Source organism: Lepidochelys kempii, chromosome 3 (assembly GCF_965140285.1).
Source record: "Lepidochelys kempii isolate rLepKem1 chromosome 3, rLepKem1.hap1, whole genome shotgun sequence".
NCBI lineage: Eukaryota > Metazoa > Chordata > Testudines > Cheloniidae > Lepidochelys > Lepidochelys kempii.
In genome coordinates, this window is record NC_136382.1 from 37,875,987 (window position 1) to 37,898,750 (window position 22,764).

At 40.4% G+C, this 22,764-nt stretch overlaps 1 protein-coding gene across 1 annotated transcript in view; it reads left to right on the forward strand.

Moving 5' to 3' along the window:
- PXDN (peroxidasin) overlaps positions 1 to 22,764 on the forward strand; it is a 158,909-nt gene that overhangs the window by 75,569 nt on the left and 60,576 nt on the right. The window contains exons 7-14 of the mRNA XM_073336142.2: positions 959 to 1,128; positions 3,809 to 3,926; positions 5,017 to 5,186; positions 7,536 to 7,808; positions 9,254 to 9,370; positions 10,735 to 10,893; positions 14,994 to 15,106; positions 22,729 to 22,764. The exon at positions 22,729 to 22,764 is cut by the window's right edge and continues 121 nt beyond it. Coding sequence (XP_073192243.1) covers positions 959 to 1,128; positions 3,809 to 3,926; positions 5,017 to 5,186; positions 7,536 to 7,808; positions 9,254 to 9,370; positions 10,735 to 10,893; positions 14,994 to 15,106; positions 22,729 to 22,764 — 1,156 coding nt within the window. The remainder of the gene's footprint in view (positions 1 to 958; positions 1,129 to 3,808; positions 3,927 to 5,016; positions 5,187 to 7,535; positions 7,809 to 9,253; positions 9,371 to 10,734; positions 10,894 to 14,993; positions 15,107 to 22,728) is intronic.

Below are 22,764 nucleotides of genomic sequence, written 5' to 3' on the forward strand. Positions count from 1 at the left end.
AAACAAGCATGCTCAGCGGGAAGTCACGTAAGTTAGCCAATAGCAGATGCCATAGAGATCATTGTGTCCTAAGCCCTGACTCTCTCAGAGCATTAGGCACCTAAGATCCATTCCCCTCGAGAATGGAGGTGGCACATGCCTAACTCTATTCAAAATGGCCCAGAGAAGAAGGCAGTAGCCTCCCTTATGACCATTAGTCCAGTGTTTAAGGCACTCATCCGGAATGTGGGAGACCCCCAGTTCAATTCCTCCCTCTACCTGACAAGGGGAAGGTATTTGAACATGGGTGGCCCACCTCTCAGATGAGTGCCCTTAGCTATTGGACTATGGGATATTCTACTGTGGGTCTCTCTCAGCCTCACCTGTTGAAGCTGTTCCATTATGTATATAAATAATTAATTATGCATTGGGCCAGAGAATGAGTGAGAGTGACTCCATAGTCCAATAGTTAGGCACTAACCTGAGAGGTGAGAAATTCATGTTCAAATCTCTTCTCATTGCAGACAAGGGAGTTGAACCAGGATTTCCCGCATCCTGGGGGAGTTTCCTAAACACTGGTCTAAAGGTTAAAAAGGGAGTTCTCCTTTCAGCCATTTTGTGTAGAGTTAGGTGTCCTCAAAAACAGTGACCAAATCGGGGTCTGTAGGTAGGATAGGTGGGGGAACTATTATTGAATGATGAGGATAAAAAGTATTGAATAGTCTGAGACAGAGAGCGCTGTCTGTCCTGTACAGTGATTGAGTATTGGTCTACGGGGGGGGGGGAGAAATAGTATTTGATGATGTAATTAAAGACTGTATCATAATGCATATGCACAAGGGGACCTAGATGGCTTTCTTTTAATGTAGGTTTTTGTATGTAAGAATAAATAGACGGGGAATATTGCCAGGTCATATAAAATCTAATCAATTGTTCCAGCTGATTAGGAAGACTAATGGATGATACTCATTTTACACAGGCGTTTAGATTCAAATGCTCTGCATTGTGACTGTGAAATCCTATGGCTGGCAGATTTGTTGAAGACATATGCGGAATCTGGTAATGCTCAAGCAGCAGCTACTTGTGAGTATCCAAGGAGGATCCAGGGACGATCAGTGGCCACAATAACACCAGAAGAACTTAACTGTGGTGAGTTTTCCACTTAATGTTCAAGAAAAAAAATTAAATATTTCCAAAACCACCTATGTTTTTCATGGGATTTTTTCCCCATTGTATTGGCCAGTGATGCCAATAGCTACTTTCTGGCCATCTCCAAGTATATCTTCTCTGTATCCCTTCCCCACAGTCTGTCTGCTGCTTTTTGATACAGATGATCACTCACTCCACTCAGTCTCTGCTCTCGGCTTCTTTGACCATACCGTTCTGCTTTTCCTCCTATATCTCCACTTGCTCACTTTTTAATATAGTCTCTTCACCTCTCCTTCTGTCTCCCACCTCTTTTTAACATCACATTAGTTGATAGTGCAATGGCACAATTCCATTTCTCAGCGTAGACAAGCCCCATGAGGGGGAATAAGCCTAAGAACTGAGCATGATCATCCTGAAAAGATTTTTTTTTTCCTTAACAGCTTTCTGTATTTGTCTGCTTCAACTGTAGAAATCGAGAGAGATCCATATCAGAATATCTCATAGCCCAGCAGTTAGGTTACTCTGCTGAGAGACCTTTGTTCAAATCCTTTGGCCCCATCAGACAGAGGGAGGAATTGAAGCTGTGGGGGGTCTCACATCCTGATGAGTACTCTAACCACTGGGCTAAAAGTTAAGAGAGACAGCACAGGAACCAACACCACCTCTTCCTCCTCGGTCTGGTAGGCATACTCATAGCATGCCTACTGGATCAGGCAAGAGAGGCAGAGGAGCATCTGTTTTCACATGGTTTGAGGATCCCTCTCAGGCTTAGGTGTGAGACAGGCATCTAGGGTGTTGTGTCCATTCCCAGAGGCAGAAACTTAGGCACCTAGGGAACTTTTTCGTGGAAATTTAGGCACTGAGTAAGTTTAGGCACCTACAGGGTTAGATGGCAGCCAAGCAAGGGTTTTGTGGGTCACAGTGGCACCTAAATCTGGGATCTAGGTTCCTATGTTCCTTTGTGGATAATGGACCACAGTAAACACAGGATGATAACCTTAAGTAGTCAAGATGCCAAAAATTCAACAATAAATACGTCTGTATAAGGGATGTGCAGACATGAAATAATTGAACACTTAGTGAAGATAAAACCAGAAAGTATACTGGAGAGATTACTTTGTACATTTGTATGATAAGCAATGGAATACACAAAGCTGGCTTCTGAGCTTGCCTTCTTTGCATTCAAAACCCCTGTTGACTCCAGAAGGATACCTGAACATAAAAAGAATGCAAGCTGGAGTCTTTAGTGGTCAGTTTTGAAGTTTAATATTTTTTATACTACATTGCTCCTCAGACAATGCAAAGAGGGAAGGAAACGGGATCATTAAGGAATTGTTCCTGATTCCTCTGAAGTCAGTGTTAAATCTCTCATAGACGTCAGTGGGAGTAAGATTAGGTCATTGGATTTCTATCACTCAATCAAGTTTGAGAAGGTTAGTCTACACATATACTGAAGAGTTTTGTTACTGTAAAGTTACTGTTACTTATGTTGCAATACTTTGCCATGCTATAGCCCAAAAATATTCCACTAGCCAGTATAGTTTTAAATGGCACTGTGTTGGCTAGAACCTCGCTTTTGTAATGCAAATCAAATCTCTGTAAAACTAAATATATACAAATTCTTTGCTTCAGAATCTGATATAAATTTACACAAGTGTCATAAATATAAAGGGAAGGGTAAACGCCTTTAAAATCCCTCCTAGCCAGAGGAAAAATCCTCTCACCTGTAAAGGGTTAAGAAGCTAAAGGTAACCTCCCTGGCACCTGACCAAAATGACCAATGAGGAGACAAGATACTTTCAAAAGCTGGGAGGAGGGAGAAAAACAAAGGGTCTGTATCTGTCTGTATGATGCTTTTGCCGGGGACAGAACGGGAATGGAGTCTTAGAACTTAGTAAGTAATCTAGCTAGGTATGTGTTAGATTATGATTTCTTTAAATGGCTGAGAAAATAGCTGTGCTGAATAGAATGACTATTCCTGTCTGTGTGTCTTTTTTGTAACTTAAGGTTTAGCCTAGAGGGATTCTCTATGTTTTGAATCTAATTACCCTGTAAGGTATTTACCATTCTGATTTTACAGAGATAATTCTTTTTTACTTCTATTAAAAGTCTTCTTGTAAGGAAACTGAATGCTTTTTCATTATTCTAAGATCCAAAGGTTTGGGTCTGTGGTCACCTATGCAAATTGGTGAGGATTTTTACCAAACCTTCCCCAGGAAGTGGGGTGCAAGGGTTGGGAGGATTTTGGGGGGAAAGACGTGTCCAAACTACGTTTTCTGAGGAAAGTTTGGTGGTGGCAGTGGAAGTCCAAGGGTAAAATAGTTTGTACCTTGGGGAAGTTTTAACCTAAGCTGGTAAAAGTAAGCTTAGGGGCTTTTCATGCAGGTCCCCACATCTGTACCCTAGAGTTCAGAGTGGGGAAGGAACCTTGACACAAGCCATTTTTCAGTTTTCTAAATTGACAGTAGTAAATGTTGAGAGAGGTCAGAAAACCAATGATAATTTTGTGTAGAGAAAAATGTGTTTAATCTTGATTGAATCTATGAAGTATTTTTACTTGAAACATTTGTGAAAAATGTTCATCTACATACAGTGTGGGGGGAAAATAAATATTTAATTATTTACTTTAATCGTTTTAAAACAAGCAAGGTTTCCTTGATACCGTTTATTGTTGATACAGAGAGGCCAAGAATTACGTCGGAACCTCAGGATGTGGACGTTACCTCAGGGAATACAGTGTACTTCACTTGCAGAGCTGAAGGCAATCCCAAACCAGAAATTATCTGGCTTCGAAACAAGTAAGTTAAGGAAAAAAAGGAGAGAGAGAGAAATTGTTTGTATATGTTTGCTTTACAGTTGGTGTATGAAATTCACCATTCATGTACACAAACATGAACTTAAGAACATCATATTAGTATTATAAAAAGTTAATATATTGGCAATTATAACTAGATCTGGTTTCTTTGCAATTCAAAGTATAATAATCATATAATAAAGAACCTTTTTCTAATAAGGAACTTGATATATGATATCATGATACCATGGGCAATTTTTTCAACTGCACTTGCACCCACAAAATTTCAGAAACCTGCAAAACTCTACAGTAACTATACTAATAGGCTTTTGTATATAAAGATCAGGTAATTCTATAAATGCATGTAATATGTAGTTTGCAGGTGCAGAAGGTGTTGGTGCATTTTGTCCAAGTGCACCCATTGTTTTATTACCTACTATGTGATATCTGTCTGCAGACCCTATGTTGTAGCTAGAAGATCAATTTCCATCCTGAATTAATATCACTTTAACAAATCAAAGAGAAACCTAGAGAGCTACTTTTAAACATGAGATGGTAAAATATTTTATAGATTTAAAAAAAAAACAACTTTAAAATCTCAACACTGAAAACATCACCTTTTTATAATCAACAAAAGCATGTGTTCAAAATCCACATATGAAAGAGTTTTAAGTAGAAATAAGAGAGATTCGAGTGTGGGTTTATTGACACTGGCTTGAGACATTTAGAGATGTTTGGCAATGAGAACAATTGATATCCTGAATAAAAAATGGAAATGGATGTGTGTAACTCACTCTTTGTTTTTTCCTCCAAACTGTATAAAACATTTATACTTATAAGATTAGTCAAGCTTTTCAGTTCTGAAGTCAGAATGTTTATATTTTTTAAAATGTCACACTGTTGGTATTCATCTCTGATGCTTTTGTTAATTTAAGACTAAAAGTTCTATTATTACACTTACTAGTGGACTTAAGACGCTAAAGATTTATTCTTGTAGGTTACATTTGTTACTACAATTAGACTTTTTTCTTTTATATGTTTTTTCTGTGCTTTTGATTTAAAAGTTTTAGTTCAGCAGATTTCTGTCTTTACAGTAATGAGCTCAGTATGAAAACAGATTCCCGTCTCAACTTGCTAGATGATGGCACTCTGATGATTCAGAATACTCAAGAGACAGACCAGGGTATTTACCAGTGTATGGCGAAAAATGTGGCAGGAGAAGTGAAAACTCAAGAAGTTACTCTTAGATACTTTGGGTCACCAGGTAAATAGATTTTAGATACAGAATTGTTTGTTTTTTTTATTAATCAGACGACCACTTTCATAATGAAGTACATTTGCTTTTATGCATTAACTGCAGGTTTGTATTTCCTGTGCATCTTTGCAACTTTATTTGCATCACCATCTAGTTATTGCAGTCCTAGAAATTATCAACCCATTATATTGATTGTATTATACCATTGATTGTATTATACCATTTAATCAGAGTAATAATGTAGATTATCTTTAGTAGTATATGAGGGAAGGAAGAAGAGAATTAAATGGTGCTGTTGTTCTAGTGTCTGATCTTTAGAGACCTGACTTAAGATGCTCAAAACAAAAATAACAATGCCACTCACCCAGTTTAATGGGTGGAAGACTTGAATGGACCTGTAATGTGCCAGACAGCTTTAGAATGAAAAGGGGAGTCTATCAGACATGCCAAACCCGGGAAAAAAAATGCAGAAATAGGGTTTGTTTTTGGCTTAATTGGCTTGTGAGTTGCTTGTTGGCTAATTTTTGGCTTGTTGCTTGTTTGGTTTGTAGCTTGTTTCTTGTTGTAGCTTGTTACTACTTTTTTTTTTTTTTTGATCGGCTCCCAGCAAGCAAGGGCAAGGGAGGGAGAGAGTCAGGGGTGCAGAGCAGGCCCATCACAGTCCCAAACAGCATGCTGGGGGGGGGGGGGAATATAGTCACATAGAGTATTGGGGTTCTTAGGGATTGGCTTGTTTTGGCCTTGTTTTCAAATGGGATTAGCTTGATTTTTGTTTTATTGTGAAAATCAGGGTGTGTGAAAGTTGGCAACTGTGGACTCTATGCAGGCGTAGGACTCGTCTTCTCCTGGACACTCCACCATCCATTGTCCAGACAGAGGGAGATGGGAGCTAATTGGCTCCTTGCTTCTCACAATCATTCATTGAAAACATTGCCCAGGGCTTCTCAAGGCTCTTGCCCCATTTCAGCTGCCCATTTTAGGGGTGGGTATGGTCCTGAGTGATGGTAGGTGGTAGGAGACCTGTAAACCCTGCACTGGACCTACTTCAATGGATGGTACAGGGAGATGGGACACATAGTACCCTTCCTCCATATTAACTTTAATAAAGTTTTGGCCTAATATTTTAAATCCATCCTTGTGTCTGTCCTCATTCACTTGCAAGTCCTGCTTAACGAGCTGTTTTGGCACATTACAAAATCAAACAGTTTCTGGTTTCTGTTCAAGAAAGGCCAAGAATGGAGAATAGCAAAAGTGGTACAGGTCAATCATGAGATGCATTGGAGATGCATTGCAGAGGACTAAACAATACTTTTGTACAACCCCTTCTGGCACTATGTCAGAGTCTTGCCTGTGTTTCATATATGAGCACTAACTTCACCCGCAGAATTGTTTTATGGAGATGTATTATATATGTTTAAAGCAGGGGTCTCAAACTCAATTTACCTTAGGGCTAGGGCCAGTCCTCAGACCTCCCAGTGGGCCAGTAATGTCACTGAAGATGGTGTTCAGAAAAGAAAACATTTATGTTGTATTTTTTTTAAAAAATTCTTAGAAATAATAAAACTGTCATACAATTCTTTGCCTGCCGGAGAGTTTTTAGTGTTTGTCAGACACCTGGCAATGCTTCAGTTCTGTCGGTTTGTTGATGTTTGGCCTCAGTGACTGAGCAGTTGAAACCTTCAGGATTGCAGCAAGGTGGGCATCAGATAGTTGTGTTCGGTATTTTGACTTGTTTTTATTCATTGTGGAAAAAAGTGATGCTACCTCCATAGGTGACTCTGCCTGGCAACTAATGATGCTGCCTCCATGTTTGACTCTGCCCAGCGACTAGTGATAGTATCTCTGTCCCTCTCCCCCAGCCAATGGGTGCTGTGGGGGGCGGCGCCTGTAGCAGACATTGCATGCAGCGTCTCTCCGGCACGGGCCGCAAATTGGGAGGTTCTCGGGCTGCGGATGGCCCACGGGCTGGGACTTTGAGACCCCTGGTTTAAAGGGACACCAGCAACTTAAAAATTACATTCCTGAAAATGTTGTACCTACTTTAGTCACAAATTACACTTATGATTGCTATAATTGAAAAGTTATTTAAAACCATTTTTATCCCCCCCCCCACCCTCTCTTTGTGCATTAAACAGCACTTTGTCTATAGTCAGTTTGTTTTCTTTGTATCAGTTTCTTTCTTGGTGAAAAGAACCTTTTAAACAGCAACAGATTATCAAAAATGTGCTTTGTGCTCTGATATTTTTTCATAAATTCCTTAAACACAATTTTATAAAGGTTTTTCTTCTAGCCTGTTGATGTTTATAAGGGTCTGGAAATGGATGAAAGCCACATTTAAGCATGGTTCTCTTCTGATAGCCAGGCCAAGTTTTGTGATCCACCCACAAAATACAGAAGTATTAGTTGGAGAAAGTGTTACTTTGGAATGCAGTGCAACTGGCCACCCGCAACCGCGGATCACATGGACAAAAGGCGACAGAACCCCTTTACCAAATGATCCTCGCATCACAATAACTCCTTCAGGAGGCCTTTATATACAAAATGTGAACCAGGAAGATAGTGGCGAGTATACCTGTTTTGCAACCAACAGTATAGATAATATCCATGCAACTGCTTACATCATAGTGCAAGGTAAGTAATATTAAACAAGGAAAGACATTATATTTTTCAAAAATTAATTCAAAGGAAACATATTTCCATTCTGATTTCTAAATTGCTGGAAATGAATTAGACCATAAGTGCATTATTTTAATTGTGTACCCTGTTCCCTCTCCTAATATAGTCAGTGGGATTTTGCCATTGACTTCAGCGAGAGCAGAATCTCAGGCCCTTAATTTAGAAATAAAACTTCGGAAGAATTATACACAAATGTTTATATCCCATTCATATTTTGAAATGTCTGCTGCTCAAGATTTTGTCTGCTGGTCTGTTTATATAATCACATGTATACATACTGCCAGTGCCAAGTTTGTGTGGGACTCAAATATTTTCTGCAGCTGGCATGTCTAAAGATTAATATGTACACATGTACTACTGGACGTGGAGTTCTGAGTGTGGTTCTGTGTCTCCCATCTTTCCTAATCATTTTTCTTTTGACTGATTTGCTGCATGGAAGCTAGCAATCCCTCCAGCCCCCGTATCATTTGTACAGCTCTTCTGTGAACTGGCAATTATAGTAGTACAAATTATTGTAATCAGAGTAACTTTATTTTCAGCATAATTTGCCAAAAGCCTAGAATATAAAATATTTTCAGGAACACTATATGCAATAAATTTCTTTTATACGTAGGCTATTACTCTTTAGTCTTTAAAGCTGGAAGTGATTTTTCCTTAGGTTTCTAATATCTTTTAAAAATTTAAATTTGTTCTTTCCTCATCAGTTTTGGTATTTTCCCACTTTTTTTTCTTTTAGATTGTAAACTCCTTAGAGCAAGAACCATGTCACCCTATACATACTTATTTTTCAAATTATAGAAAACAAATTGCCCTTATGTGTTTAGTTCCACTTTTCCATCAACTAATGGGTGGATGTATTTTGAGAACTGAACAAATGCCCGCTCTCATTGGTAATGCCACAATGTTACTGCAGAAGCTGGCCTATACCGTTGTTCATTGGTTTTCTTTTGTATAAAGGCACTGTGTGTGTGTTACAAGAAAAGAGCAGCTCAGGCTGGTTGTGATCACATTGTGTTTTCTTCATAATTTAGTTGAGGATTTTTTTAAAGAAAGAAAGAAAGCAAGATATTTTGAATCCAGAGAACATTCTCTACTTGATTATACCAGTCTTAAGGTACATCATATTTTGGATCTATTATGATTATGATTATGATTATGATTTATTATTTATTTGTATTACAGTAATGCCTAGAGATCCCAACTGAGATCAGGGCCCCATTGTGCTAGGCTCTGTTCATATATGTAAGAGAGAATTCATGCCCCAAAGAGCTTACAATCTAAAAGAGCTAGCAGGATCCCTTTCCCCACAGAACTGTGCAAGTCACATAGAAAATAAGTAATATCAACCAATGGAACATCTTTCAATTGTTGTTTAACAAGTTTTTTTCTCCCTCCTGTAGCTGTACCTCAATTTACTGTCACTCCTCAAGACAGAGTAGTGATTGAGGGCCACACTGTAGATTTCCCTTGTGAAGCGCAAGGCTATCCACAGCCCGTTATTGCCTGGACCAAAGGAGGTAAGAAGTTGATTCGAGGTTTTACTTTTAAACATTTAAAATATTACATCCCTTTAGGAATCACTTATGAAATAGCACAAAATGTATGTGTGTGTGCTATACAATTGCCTTAAAAGCTTCTTAGTCTCTGATGGAAGATGTCAATTTGGTTAGTTAATGTAGAACACTTAGTAGTTATAAATCTAAGTAGATTAAACATATAATGTGATAATCTTTAACTGCCATCTGTAAAATGTTTGTACAAGAAATATTCTTTACATTCATGTGGAGCAGATGAAAGACTTTGGCATGGGCATAGGGGTCCACTCTAGTCGACTACATTTCAGGAATGGTACTGTAAAGATGCTAGGCCAAATTCAGGGGTGATAGAAATGATAGTGTACATAAGATCAGTAATAGATCTACTACGTGTACCAACATGTGGAAGGGTGAGGTTATAGCAGGAAAAGCAACTCACAGGGGGTTGTAAGTGGTGACAGATACAGCAGAGTTCCAGTAAGAACTTGATCATTGAGGCACTGACAGTGTCTATGGATTTTCCCTCTCCTCCGCTTCCTGAGGTGGCTCCAAACAAATGTTATGTACAGTGGCCACAGATGAAAACAAATAGAGTGTGGTGGAAAGGTAGCAGGGGTGGTGGACAAGACTGGCACTCAGCCTTATTTTGGTGCGTTTTGTTTCATTCCTTTTATGCTGGTATATCCGGTTCTGCAGAGCCGTACACTTTTTTTCTGATAGTTAGGTGGGCGAAATGGAGAGAAAAGATGAATGGTGAATATTCTTCCTACGTGATGACATGAAAGTAACAATGCTCTTCATTTGCATCCTTCCTATAGTGATTTGTTGACTTGATGCTTCGTGGGTGTGAATATCATGCTTTCCTCTGTTTTCTGCTGAAAAAGTAGATGTGGAAGAGGTCAGGAACATGAGGGCTGGTCTCCACAGAAATCAGTATAGTGGCATCGCTGCAGAACCTCTCCCATCAGCTTAGTTACTCCACCTCCCTGAGAGGCAGTAGTTAGGTTGATGGAAGAATTCTTCCATTGACCTAGCACTGTCTATACCAGGGGTTGGGTCAACGTTACTGCATTGTTTAGGGTTGTGGATTTTTTACACCTCTGAGCGATGTAGTTATACCGACCTGATTTCCTAGTGTAGACCATGCCGCAGTGTGTGTTCTGGAGAGTAGATAGTAGTTTCAAAACATTTTTTCTAAATAATTTGTTTTGTGAAACCTTACTTTTTTATTTAAAAAATTGTATAGGTTTTATCAAATACTAAATGGCTCTGAGTTGTGTCTGAAATATAGATAGTATTTTATTTTACATGGCTGTAATTGGTAAATAACAAATGCTGTGTTTCAGGGAGCCAACTCTCTGTAGATAGAAGACATCTAGTACTATCATCTGGAACACTGAGGATTTCCAGAGTTGCTCTGCATGACCAAGGCCAATACGAATGTCAAGCCGTCAACATTGTAGGATCCCAAAGAACAGCTGTACAGTTAACAGTACAACCTAGAGGTATAGTCACTATATCCATATTTGTATCTGTTTAGAAAAAGTACATTTAGGGCCAGCTATTGCGGAAGTATCAAGTGAAGTTAGGCAATTAAATACCTTTATAAATATGAGTCTTAGACTTATGTTAAAATATTCATTGGAATGCTTGACTTATTCTTTTCCTCTTGGAAACCATGCTTGAAACTTGGAGTTAATATTTATGAGGTTTGAGTCAAACAATTTTGTTTTAAAAGGCACCTTTTAACTTTGCTTCTTTTACTTCATCGTGATAGAATTCAAATATTTAGTTAGCAAAGATAGGCTCCTCTCCTGGAGAGCTTATCTTCTTCAGCACTTAGCACCCCGATCCTGCTTGGAGCCTCTGGGTGCTTCCATAATACTACTACTAATAATAGTAATAATGATAATTTAACCTAAGTGTGGACTTAGTTTAGAGGAAGAAAAATGGACTGTTAATATAGATGCATACACCAGGTGCAATTCACCTCTGTCTGTAGGGCCTGCACAAGCTCTATACATGATTTATGTTTTTAAAATAGAGCTTAAGAGGAATTTAGCTGGTTGTGCTCGACTTCTGCAAAGGAGTTAATTTCACCCTTGAAGACTATTCCTGATTTGCAATTTCATAGTAACTTTTATCCCAGGATCTCAGTGCAATTTAAAAATGTTAATTAAACCTCACCATACACTGTGAGGTAAGAATCTATTTATATACCCTCATTATGGATGAATAAACTGAGATACAGAAGTAAAATGTCATGTTCGGGGCAACACAGAGGCAGTGCCAGAGCCAGGGGTACAGCTTAGAACATAGTCCAGCAAATAATCTCTTAAATACATACTTTGGACATGAGTAGCCCCATAATTCAATGGGTAGCAAAGATAAGGAACTCAGTTGTCTCCGTTTGTTCAACATCTAGCTCAGTAGGACTGTGATCTTGACTGAAGTAAACAGGAATGCTCTCGTGCTTATAGTTATGCATGTGTATATGTGCTTTGTTGGATCAGAGCCTAACAGAATAGGATTTTTTTTTTTTTTTTTTTTTGTCAGTTGGAAACTTTGCTGCTCATTCCGGATTCCTAGTTCATAAATTCTGACTACATGTATTTTTAGCTTCCAGTTTTCCTTACTGTTTGCTTAATAAATGAAAAGGTCAGAAGCTGACCAGTATTTATGTCAGAGTACTTTTGTTTGAAGAAAATGCTGCTGTCTTATGAGACATTTTTCTGATTTTTTTTTTTTTTTGGTGGAGGGAAGTTTACCCTTTGGATGACTGTTTTCTCAGATTTTGTGGGGTATTTTTGTGTTGTGAAAATTTTGCCTTTCTTCTGGGTCTGTTTCCCATAAGACTGCTGAACATGTGTAACTAATTAGACTGTTTTTTTTCATTATGTGTTGGTGGCCAGAACCCCAAAACTTTCTGTTCCCAGAGCAAAGGAAAGATGGCCTTCCCATAGTATTCATTGTCATTCCTGAAACAGAAAATCAAACAACATGAAAAATGTTGTCCATTTCCCATTTTTTTTCTTTTTTCATGCAACTCTACATAATTTGCCTCTAAGGATTAAGTAGGAACATTTTAGTTTGTGTTTTGTACTTGATTCTCTGTGTTGACATATCAGTGTTTCAAGTAATATTATTAATTGAAAATGTTTTTGAATTACATGTTTAATCTCACTGAGTTCAGCCCTTGCTCAGGGAAAATACCCATTGACTTCAGCTAAAAATAACAACACTGACCTCAGTGAGGAATCTAGAGTGGACAAGGACAGAAGCTGCGGGACTAGAAAATTATGTTCACTGAGTAAACTCATTAATTAAAGTTAAATCTAAATGTTGCTGAATTTATACAAATTATTACATTCAAGAAACTATGTTAAAAGAATGTTATTTATGTTGCAAAGTCAATCACACAGAAGTTAGAAAATGCCACAAGAAGTTGCCTGTGCCACAGAATAGGTGGTGCTCACTTAATGAGAAGTTACTCAAAATTTTGTTTTCGCCTTATTGTTCAATATGTTGCCCCATGCCTTAATTGCAGTAGGCTATTTAGACCCTACTCTGAGGACAGAACGATTCCTTTTTGCCTGAGCTGTTCTATGGTGCTCATCACTATAGTATCTGCTTCACAAATATTAATGAATTTATTTTCGCAACACCTCTGTGAGATGAGGAAGTACTATTGTCCCCATTTTGCTCATGGGGAACAGGGGCACACACAGATGTAGGTCAAAAGTATCCATTAGTTTTGGGTACCAGTTTGAGACACTTGGGACCTGATTTTTTTTTTCAGAGTACTTAGCATTACATACCACTTTATATGTCGAAAGCCCAGCTCCCATTGTCTCCAGTTCTCAGCACTTCTGACATTTCAGTGTCTGGATGGGAGGGCAGACTCCTCTGCCCATTCCCCCAAACATGACCCTTTGTGCCCTGTCCCCTCCCACCTGTCCCAATCCTGTCTCTCTCCTCATTTCTCACCCCAGTCTCATTCTCCTCACGTAGCCAGTCCCAGTCTCCACTCTTCAGGCTTCTCATCCCAGGCCCAATCTTATAGCCCAGCAAGTCCTAGTCTCACCCCTTTGGACTACCTCACTGTTCTCAGTCCCAATCTCTCCCGCAGTGGCCCAGCTGCGTGTCCCAGCCAGTCGCAGTCCCTCCCACCCTTGTCTCCTCATCTTATGTCTTTTCTCTCCCCAACCCACATCCATCTTCCTCGTCCCCACTAGCTTCCTGTCCCAACCTCCCTTCCTGTGCTCCTCGTCCAATCTCAGTGTCTCCCCATCAGTCCCCCCAGCTCCTTGTCCCAGTCTCTTTGTCCAACCAGTCCCACTTCTCCTTCTTGCCAGTCCCACTTCTCCTTCCACCTTGCTTCTCATCGGCTCTGTCTACCCTTCCCTTCTTTCCCCCATCCCACTGGTCCTTGCTCAGCCAGAACTTTTTCTCAGTCCCCACTGCAGCTCCTCATCTGGTGTCAGTCTTCCATCCATCTAAGTTCCAGCCCCTTCCCTCTTGGCTTGGCTTCTAGTCTTCTTGTCCAGCTAGTCTCAGTTCCCCGCACCTCCGTGACTCCCGGATCAAGTCTCTTTGCCTAGCTTGACTAAGTTTTCCCCATCAGTCCAATTTCCCCCTCATGCCTCTGCAAATCTTCAGTCAGTCTCTCACCACCTGGCTCTTTATCCCAGTCTACTCCCCCATTGCCCGCACAGGTCCAGCTCTTGTCCCCTCTGTATTCAAATCACTCAGTTTTTTCCTTCATACTTCCTAGGCCTAGCAGGGGGCCTATTGAAAGCACAGGGGAGAGTCTCCCAATTCTCAGTTCCTGTGCCTGGACCCAGCATGACCTGCAGCAGCCCATAGATGCAATCACATGGTAAGTCCTGCTCATGTCTTGGGTGGAACATGCCCAATGTGCATTGAATCTTTGGGGGAATTTAGCTGCTAAAATCTAAGTTGTCTTAACAGAACATTTGTGAACTACAAATTTAAAAGAAAAGTCTTCCAACTTTAAAAAATTTGGTCAGATTGGCCAGAAAAAAGCACATCCCTCACAGAAAGGCCATACATATCCCTGTCAGATTTCAAGTGCCTGCTCCAAAGCATGGCACTAGAACTATTCAAAAAAGATCTCCAGGGACAATAAAGCATTTTAACATAGGCCAAAACAACATATTTTCCCATAGCTTCATGCTTGGAAGTGGCTGCACTATTCTGCCTAAAATTTTCTTTAAAGAAAATTTAGCCGGAGGAAAATGGAAAATTTCAGCCCAGTGGTTAAAGTTTGGCAAAGTAACAAGCAACTGAAAAGAAGTTCTTATAATGGGAAGTGTTGGGGAAATAGGTAGTGGTATGAGCCCCATCTATCATTCTTGTTCTGAATTTTTTGTGTGCAAATAATAGGATGAGTAGTTTATTTGAAAAAGTTTTCCTGTTTTTAGTGCCATAATAAAGACTCAGTTGTATCTGCAGCTCTTATTGCATTCATTCAGCTAAGTTGTTGTAGTATGTGATTTTGAACTATGCCTTTGTAATTTTCTTTATTGTACAAACATAAAATACTTTCACATTTTTTCATTGTGTCCATGTAACATCATTTTAGTTACCCCTGTGTTTGCTAACGTTCCGAGTGATATGACAGTAGAAGTTGGCATAAACGTTCAGATTCCATGCAGTTCTCAAGGAGAGCCTGAGCCAGTAATAACATGGAATAAGGTAATAAATCTTTGTCAGATTGCTTTAGAGTGCAGTGGCTTTTTCAGATTTCACCACCGTTAAATCAGGCTTTATTAGGTGCGCTGTGGCTGATTGTTGCTTGTTCTGTGTCTAACCTCAAATGACATCAGCAGCTGCCGAGGGTGTTCAGAGTGTAGGTACTTAACCTGAGAATTCTACGTGACAGTGACACAGCTTTTGCCCAGGGGCTGTGCCACCGAAGTACTGTAGTGTAGATGCTTCTTACCATTGGAGAAGGGGTTTTTCCATTGATGTAGGCAATCAGCCTCTCCAAGAGGTGATAGCTGGTTTGATGGAAGAATTCCATCAACCTAGCTGCATCTACAATGGTGGGTAGGGTGACCTAAGGACACTGCACAGGGTGTGAAATTTTTCACATCCCTGAGTGATGTACCTAGGTTGATCTAAGTTTTGGGAATAGAGCAGGCCTATGGAGCACCTCTAATACAGGAACTGTGCCTAAAATTCGCATTCCAGGTTTGAAAAAGGATATTCAAAGTTATTGCAAAGGCTTTTCTATTTCAGTTTTGTGCAGCTCTGAAAATTACAAGTCTATGTCAAGAATAGGATAAGGACTCCTTGCAGACATTTTTGCTGGCATTGCAGAGGCCCAAGACAGTACTGTAGCTTCAACCATGAGAGTGGTTGGTGACTCATGGTGAAGTTGTTGAATTGTACCTTTCTGTCTGTGCTTGTTTGACAAATATTTTTTAAAATATTTTCTGTATATGAGAGTATCTTAATGGAAAAAATCTCACACAGAAATGTTATGCTAAACAAATGAAAACTAACGCAAGCAAGAAAGATCAGGCAGGCCTCCCACTCAGTCTTTGATTTCCACTGTGGTCTTAACCATTGCAGGAATCTGACAACCGCGGGTGATCCTATGTAGCATGCTACACTGCCCTAGTGTCCAATGACACGTGTTAAGAATAAAGCGCCAACATGAATCTTGAATTTCCTTGATTCTCATACCACTATAATGCTTTTTTATTGTTTCATAACAAGTCTCCCCACACGCCACAACTTTCAAAAACATGTTTTTTGTAAATGACTGCAGATACATAACACATGGATGAGATGAATATCACTTTCAATTAGGACTCACTGCATTTTGATTGCCTTATTCTTGACAGTTCTTTGGCCTCCTTTTCTTCCTTGGATTTGTGTGGTTTTGCTTTTTGTTCTTTAGTTGCATGTGCTAACCTTGTTTTGTTTCCCATTCTTTCTATCAATGATTAATTGATTTCTTTTGGTAGTTGACTTTCCTGATGCTTAATGGGTTGGCCTTTTGCCACCTATGTTTCATATGATGATTGTGTATCTGGGTTGGTTGGCTTCTAATTTTTTAATTATTTTGCATTGTATTTTTTTCTTGATCTCTTGCAGCAAGCACTTCCATACATTTTTAAATAAAAATAAATTATTCAAAATTTGATTGACTATTTTAGCTTAATGTTCATTGTATATCCTGCAGGGAACAGTGTCTGCTTTCCCATCTCATTTTGGCAAGAGCCAGGGAGCCCTCATTACCACTATGCCTTGCTCCCTACCCCTTTCTGGTGGTTGAAAAGCCCAGTAGCCTTTACTTTATTAAAAAATAAAACCTCTGCTGAATCCTGCCATTGTTGCTGTATTCACACTCGACTGCAATCTGAATCTTCCGTGATTTTTATGTTCCAGAGTACACTGCATTGCACATCTGAAAACTAATCTACAATTAGTAATCTACAATAAGAACATAAGAATGGTCATACTGGATCAGACCAATGGTCCATCCAGCCCAGTATCCTGTCTACTGACAGTGGCCAATGTCAGGTGCCCCAGAAGGAGTGAACCTAACAGGTGGTAATCAAGTGATCTCTCTCCTTCCATCCATCTCCACCCTCTGACAAACAGAGGCTAGGGACACCATTCCGTACCCACCCTGGCTAATAGCCATTAATGGACTTAACCTCCATGAATTTATCCAGTTCTCTTTTAAACCCTGTTATAGTCCTTGCCTTCACAACCCCCTCAGGCAAGGAGTCCCACAGGTTGACTGTGTGCTGAGTGAAGAAGAACTTCCTTTTATTTGTTTTAAACCTGCTGTCCATTAATTTCATTTGGTGGCTCCTAGTCCTTGTATTATGAGAACAAGTAAATAACTTTTCCTTATTCTCTTTCTCCACACCACTCATGACTTTATATACCTCTATCATATCCCCCCTTAGTCTCCTCTTTTCCAAGCTGAAAAGTCTTAGCCTCTTTAATCTCTCTTCATACGGGACCCTTTCCAAACCCCTAATCATTTTAGTTGCCCTTTTCTGAACCTTTTCTAATGCCAGTATATCTTTTTTGGGATGAGGGGACCATGTCTGTATGCAATATTCAAGATGTGGGCGTACCATGGATTTATATAAGGGCAATAAGATCTTCTCCGTCTTATTCTCTATCCCTTTTTAAATGATTCCTACATCCCGTTTGCTTTTTTGACTGCCGCTGCACACTGCATGGACGTCTACAGAGAACTATCCACAATGACTCCAAGATCTTTCTCCTGATGAGTTGTAGCTAAATTAGCCCCCATCATATTGTATGTATAGTTGGAGGTTTTTTTTTCCAATATGGATTACTTTACAGTTATCCACATTAAATTTCATTTGCCATTTTGTTGTCCAATCATTTAGTTTTGTGAGATCTTTTTGAAGTACTTCACAGTCTGCTTTGGTCTTAACTATCTTGAGCAGTTTAGTATTGTCTGCAAACTTTGCCACCTCACTGTTTACCCCTTTCTCCAGATCATTTATGCGTAGGTTGAATAGGATTGGTCCTAGGACCGACCCTTGGGGAACACCACTAGTTACCCCTCTCTGTTCTTAAAATTTACCATTTATTCCTATCTTTTGTTCCCTGTCTTTTAACCAGTTCTCAATCAATGAAAGGATCTTCTCTCTTATTCCATGGCAACTTAATTTATGTAAGAGCCTTTGGTGAGGGACCTTGTCAAAGGCTTTATGGAAATCTAAGTACACTGTGTCCACTGGATCCCCCTTGTCCACATGTTTGTTTGACCCACCTCAAAGAACTCTAATAGATTAGTAAGACTTGGTCTCCCTTTACAGAAACCATGTTGACTTTTGTGCAACAATTTGTGTTCTTCTATGTGTCTGACAATTTTATTCTTTACTATTGTTTCAACTAATTTGCCCGGTACTGACGTTAGACTTACCGGTCTGTAATTTCCAGGATCACCTCTAGAGCCCTTCTTAAATATTGGCGTTACATTAGCTATCATCCAGTCATTGGGTACAGTAGCTGATTTAAAGGACAGGTTACAAACCATAGTTAATGGTTCCGCAATTTCACATTTGACGTCTTTCAGAACTCTTGGGTGAATGCCATCTGGTCCCGGTGACTTGTTACTGTTAAGTTTCTCAATTCATTGCAAAACCTCCTCTAGTGACACTTCAGTCTGTGACAATTCCTGAGATTTGTCACCTACAAAAGATGGCTCAGGTTTGGGAATCTCCCTAATATTCTCAGCCGTGAAGACTGAAGCAAATAATACATTTAGTTTCTCTGCAATGACTTTATCGTCTTTAAGTGCTCCTTTTGTATCTCGATCATCCAGGGGCTGGTTGTTTATCAGGCTTCCTGCTTCTGATGTACTTAAACATTTTGTTGTTACCTTTTGAGTTTTTGGCTAGCTGTTCTTCAAACTTTGGCTTTTCTTATTATATTTTTACATTTAATTTGGCAGTGTTTATGCTCCTTTCTATTTACCTCACTAGGATTTGACTTCCCCTTTTTAAAAGATGCCTTTTTATCTCTCACTGCTTCTTTTAATGGTTGTTAAGCCACGGTGGCTCTTTTTTAGTTTTTACTGTGTTTTTTAATTTGGGGTATACATTTAAGTTGAGCCTCCATTATGGTGTCTTTGACAAGTGTCCATGCAGCTTGTAGGGATTTCACTCTAGTCACTGTACCTTTTAATTTCTGTTTAACTAACCTCTTCATTTTTGCATAGTTCCCCTTTCTGAAATTAAATGCCACAGTGTTGGGCTGTTGAGGTGTTCTTCCCACCACAGGAATGTTAAATGTTGTTATATTATGGTCACTATTTCCAAGTGGTCCTGTTATAGTTACCTCTTGGACCAGATCCTGTGCTCCACTCAGGACTAGAAAGAGAGTTGCCTGTCTCCTTGTGAGTTCCTGTACCAGCTGCTCCAAGAAGCAGTCATTTAAAGTAAAGAGAAATTTTGTCTCTGCATTTCATCCTGAGGTGATATGTACCCAGTCAATATGGGGATAATTGAAATCCCTCACTATTATTGAGTTTTTTTTATTTTGATAGCCTCTCTAAACTCCCTTAGCATTTCAGCATCGCTATCACTGTCCTGGTCAGGTGGTCGATAATAGATCCCTACTGTTATATTCTTCTTACAGCATGGAATTACTGTCCATTAAGATTCTGTGGAACATGTGGATTCATTTAAGATTTGTATTTCATTTGATTCTACATTTTCTTTCACATATAGTGCCACCTCGCCCACCCTCCTGCGTGACCTGTTCTGTCCTTCGGATATATTTTGTACCCCGGAATGATTGTGTCCCATTGATTGTCCTCACTCCACCAGGTTTCTGTGATGTCTATTATATCAATATCCTCCTTAACACGAGGCACTCTAGTTCACCCATCTTATTATTTAGACTTCTAGCATTTGTGTACAAGCATGTTAAAAACTTGTCACTGTTTATTTGTCTGCCCTTTTCTGATGTGTCAGATCATTTGTGAATGTTTCTCGTCTGATCTGGCCCATACTTAGTCCTCTTTCATCCCCTCCTCCTGACTAAAACCTAGAGAATCTCTATAAATAGACTCTCCTCTAGGAGAAGTCTCTGTCTGATCCACGTGCGCCTCTCCAGCAATCGGCTTTCCCCCTGTTCTTAGTTTAAAAACTGCTCTGCAACCTTTTTAATGTTAAGTGCCAGCCGTCTGGATCCACTTTAGTTTAGGTGGAGCCCATCCTTTCTGTATAGGCTCCCCCATCCCAAAAGTTTCCCCACTTCCAAATAAATCTAAACCCCTTCCCTCTATACCCTCGTCTCATCCACGCATTGAGACTCTGAAGCTCTGCCTGCCTACCTGACCCTGCGCATGGAACTGGAAACATTTCTGAGAATGCCACCATAGAGGTCCTGGATTTCAGTCTCTTTCCTAGCAGCCTAAATTTGGCCTCCAGGATCTCTCTCCTACCCTTCCCTACATCATTGGTACCTACCTGTACCACGACCACCGGCTCCTCCCCAGCACTACACGTAAGTCTATCTAGATGCCTTGAGAGATCCACAACCTTTGCACCAGGCAGGCAAGTTACCATACGGTTCTCCTGGTCATCACAAACCCAGCTATCTATGTTTCTAATGATTGAATGTCCCATTACTAACACCTGCCTTTTCCTAATGACTGGAGTTCCCTCCCCAGGAGAGGTAACCTCAGTGCGAGAGGATACCCCAACATCATCTGGAAGGAGGGTCCCAAATATGGGAAGGTTTCCCTCTGTTCCCGTTGACTGCTCTCCTTCTCTGGGCCTTTCATCCTCCGTAACAGCGCAGGGGCTGTCTGACTAGAGGTGGGACAAATCTACAGTGTCCTGGAAAGCCTCATCAACATACCTCTCTGCCTCCCTTAGCTTCTCCAGTTCCGCCATCCTGGCTTCCAAAACCCGTACACGGTCTCTGAGGGCCAGGAGCTCCTTGCACCGAATGCATACATATGCCACCCGCCCACATGGCAGGTAACCATACGTGCTACACTGAGTACAATAAACAGGATATCCCCCACTCTGCTGCTGGTCTTCTGCCTGCATTTCTCCTACAGCTACCTAGGTTAATGATAGGGTTTTTGTTTAAATCAAGAAGTTTTGATTATAGTGTACCTCGCCCCTCTCCCACTCCCCAACTCCCTCTCAAAACTCCCTGTTAGCGGTCCCTGTTCTCAAAGTTCCCTGGTCGCTTGCTCACTGCTTTATAAAGCCCTGGCCTTCTTGATAGCCCCGACCCCTGACTAAGGCTCAGCAATGAACAGAGGCTTCTAGATGTCAAACCTTGTTTAGAAGCTCACAGCTTCCAACTGCCGGCCACAGCACACGGTCCAATGACCACTGAGATTTCTGAAATTTAATGCATACTATAAAGTATACAGTATATTCTTGGGGGGATTCTGCAGGACTGCACATCCACAGAAAATGCTGCCCTCCCCCCCGCAGATTTCCTGTGGAAAATGGCAGGGAAGCAAAGGGAAGCCGCACGGGGTGGGTGGGGCGACCATGGGCACTTTTTTTGGTGGGGGATTTCTCCCCTCCAAACAGAAGTGAGGCATGTAGGGCACATGGGGTTCCATGCCACTGCCCACCCCCTCCCCCTTCTTTCTGCAAGCGCAGAGCTGCCCAGGTGAAGGAGGCTGAGTTTCGGCTCAACTGAGTTTGCAGCCAGATGGTCCCTTGGGTTTTGGGAGGATGATGGGCAACCTGGTGGGACAGAGATGAAGGAAGCTGTTTCTGGTGGTTATTCAGCATGACTAAGCTGGAGTTCAAATCTATGTAGGCATCTTTGGAGTCTCTTGTGGCTGAAAAATAACAGAACTCACCTACACACTTCAGATGGGAACTGTACATAGTGGAAACAAACAAATGATAGTGCACTTGACATCAGTTTCTCTCCAATAATGGAAACTGACCTGCAGCATGGTCAACCACTGCTCAGCTGAGAGGCAACAACAATGTACTTGGAAGGCACAGAACACAGGGAAATGTGTTCAGAGCTATGGCACAGGGCCCAGCGGAGAGGGTACTGAACTCCTCATTCCTGCTGAATTGTTGGCAGTATTCCCCTCCTTCCCTGTGGAATGGGTGGGGTACTCAGATCAGGCTGCAGGGCTGAGTGCCAGCAGAGGGGCTACTGGGTACCACTGCCATGAGAGGGGACTAGGCTTTCCTCTTTTCCCAGTATTAGAGGGGGGGAAAGGCGTCTGAGTGGCAGTGTTTCTGTTCTCCCTCCTCTGAGGATAATTAGCATTTGCCAAAGCATTCAGTTACAAGAGGTTGTATTCAAGTGAATATGAATGTGAATTTGTATTCAAGTGAATTCAATCCATTCCTTACAGTATATGGCCCCGCAGAGTCTTGTTTTATTATTTGTTGGGCCTGTATTTTATATGGAAAGGGCACACAACTGAGAGGATATTTTGTGCTGCTTTTTTAAGTTTGTAGACATAATAAATATATTCCGTATACTATTCTGCATGCAAACTGTCCTGTCTCAGTAGAACTGTACAGTACTGTGAGTTATGCTGCTTTTTCTTGCTAAATTTTGTTCTCTAAACAATGTAAAAAAATTTTGTATGAGATTTATTAATGGATTTCTGTTGGGTTAATTTAAATGATTGACTTGGCATATAAAATTGGTACGAAATAAAGATAATCTATTACTGTTCTCAGAACAAGTTCACACTGCCAGAAGAAAAAAAAATATTCAAAATCTAAAAACAAATTTAAAATGCTAATAAAATTGCCAGAGATGATACATTTAGAATAACAGAGCATTGTGCTTTGCTGCAGGACGGAGTTCAGGTAACAGAAAGCGGAAAATTTCAT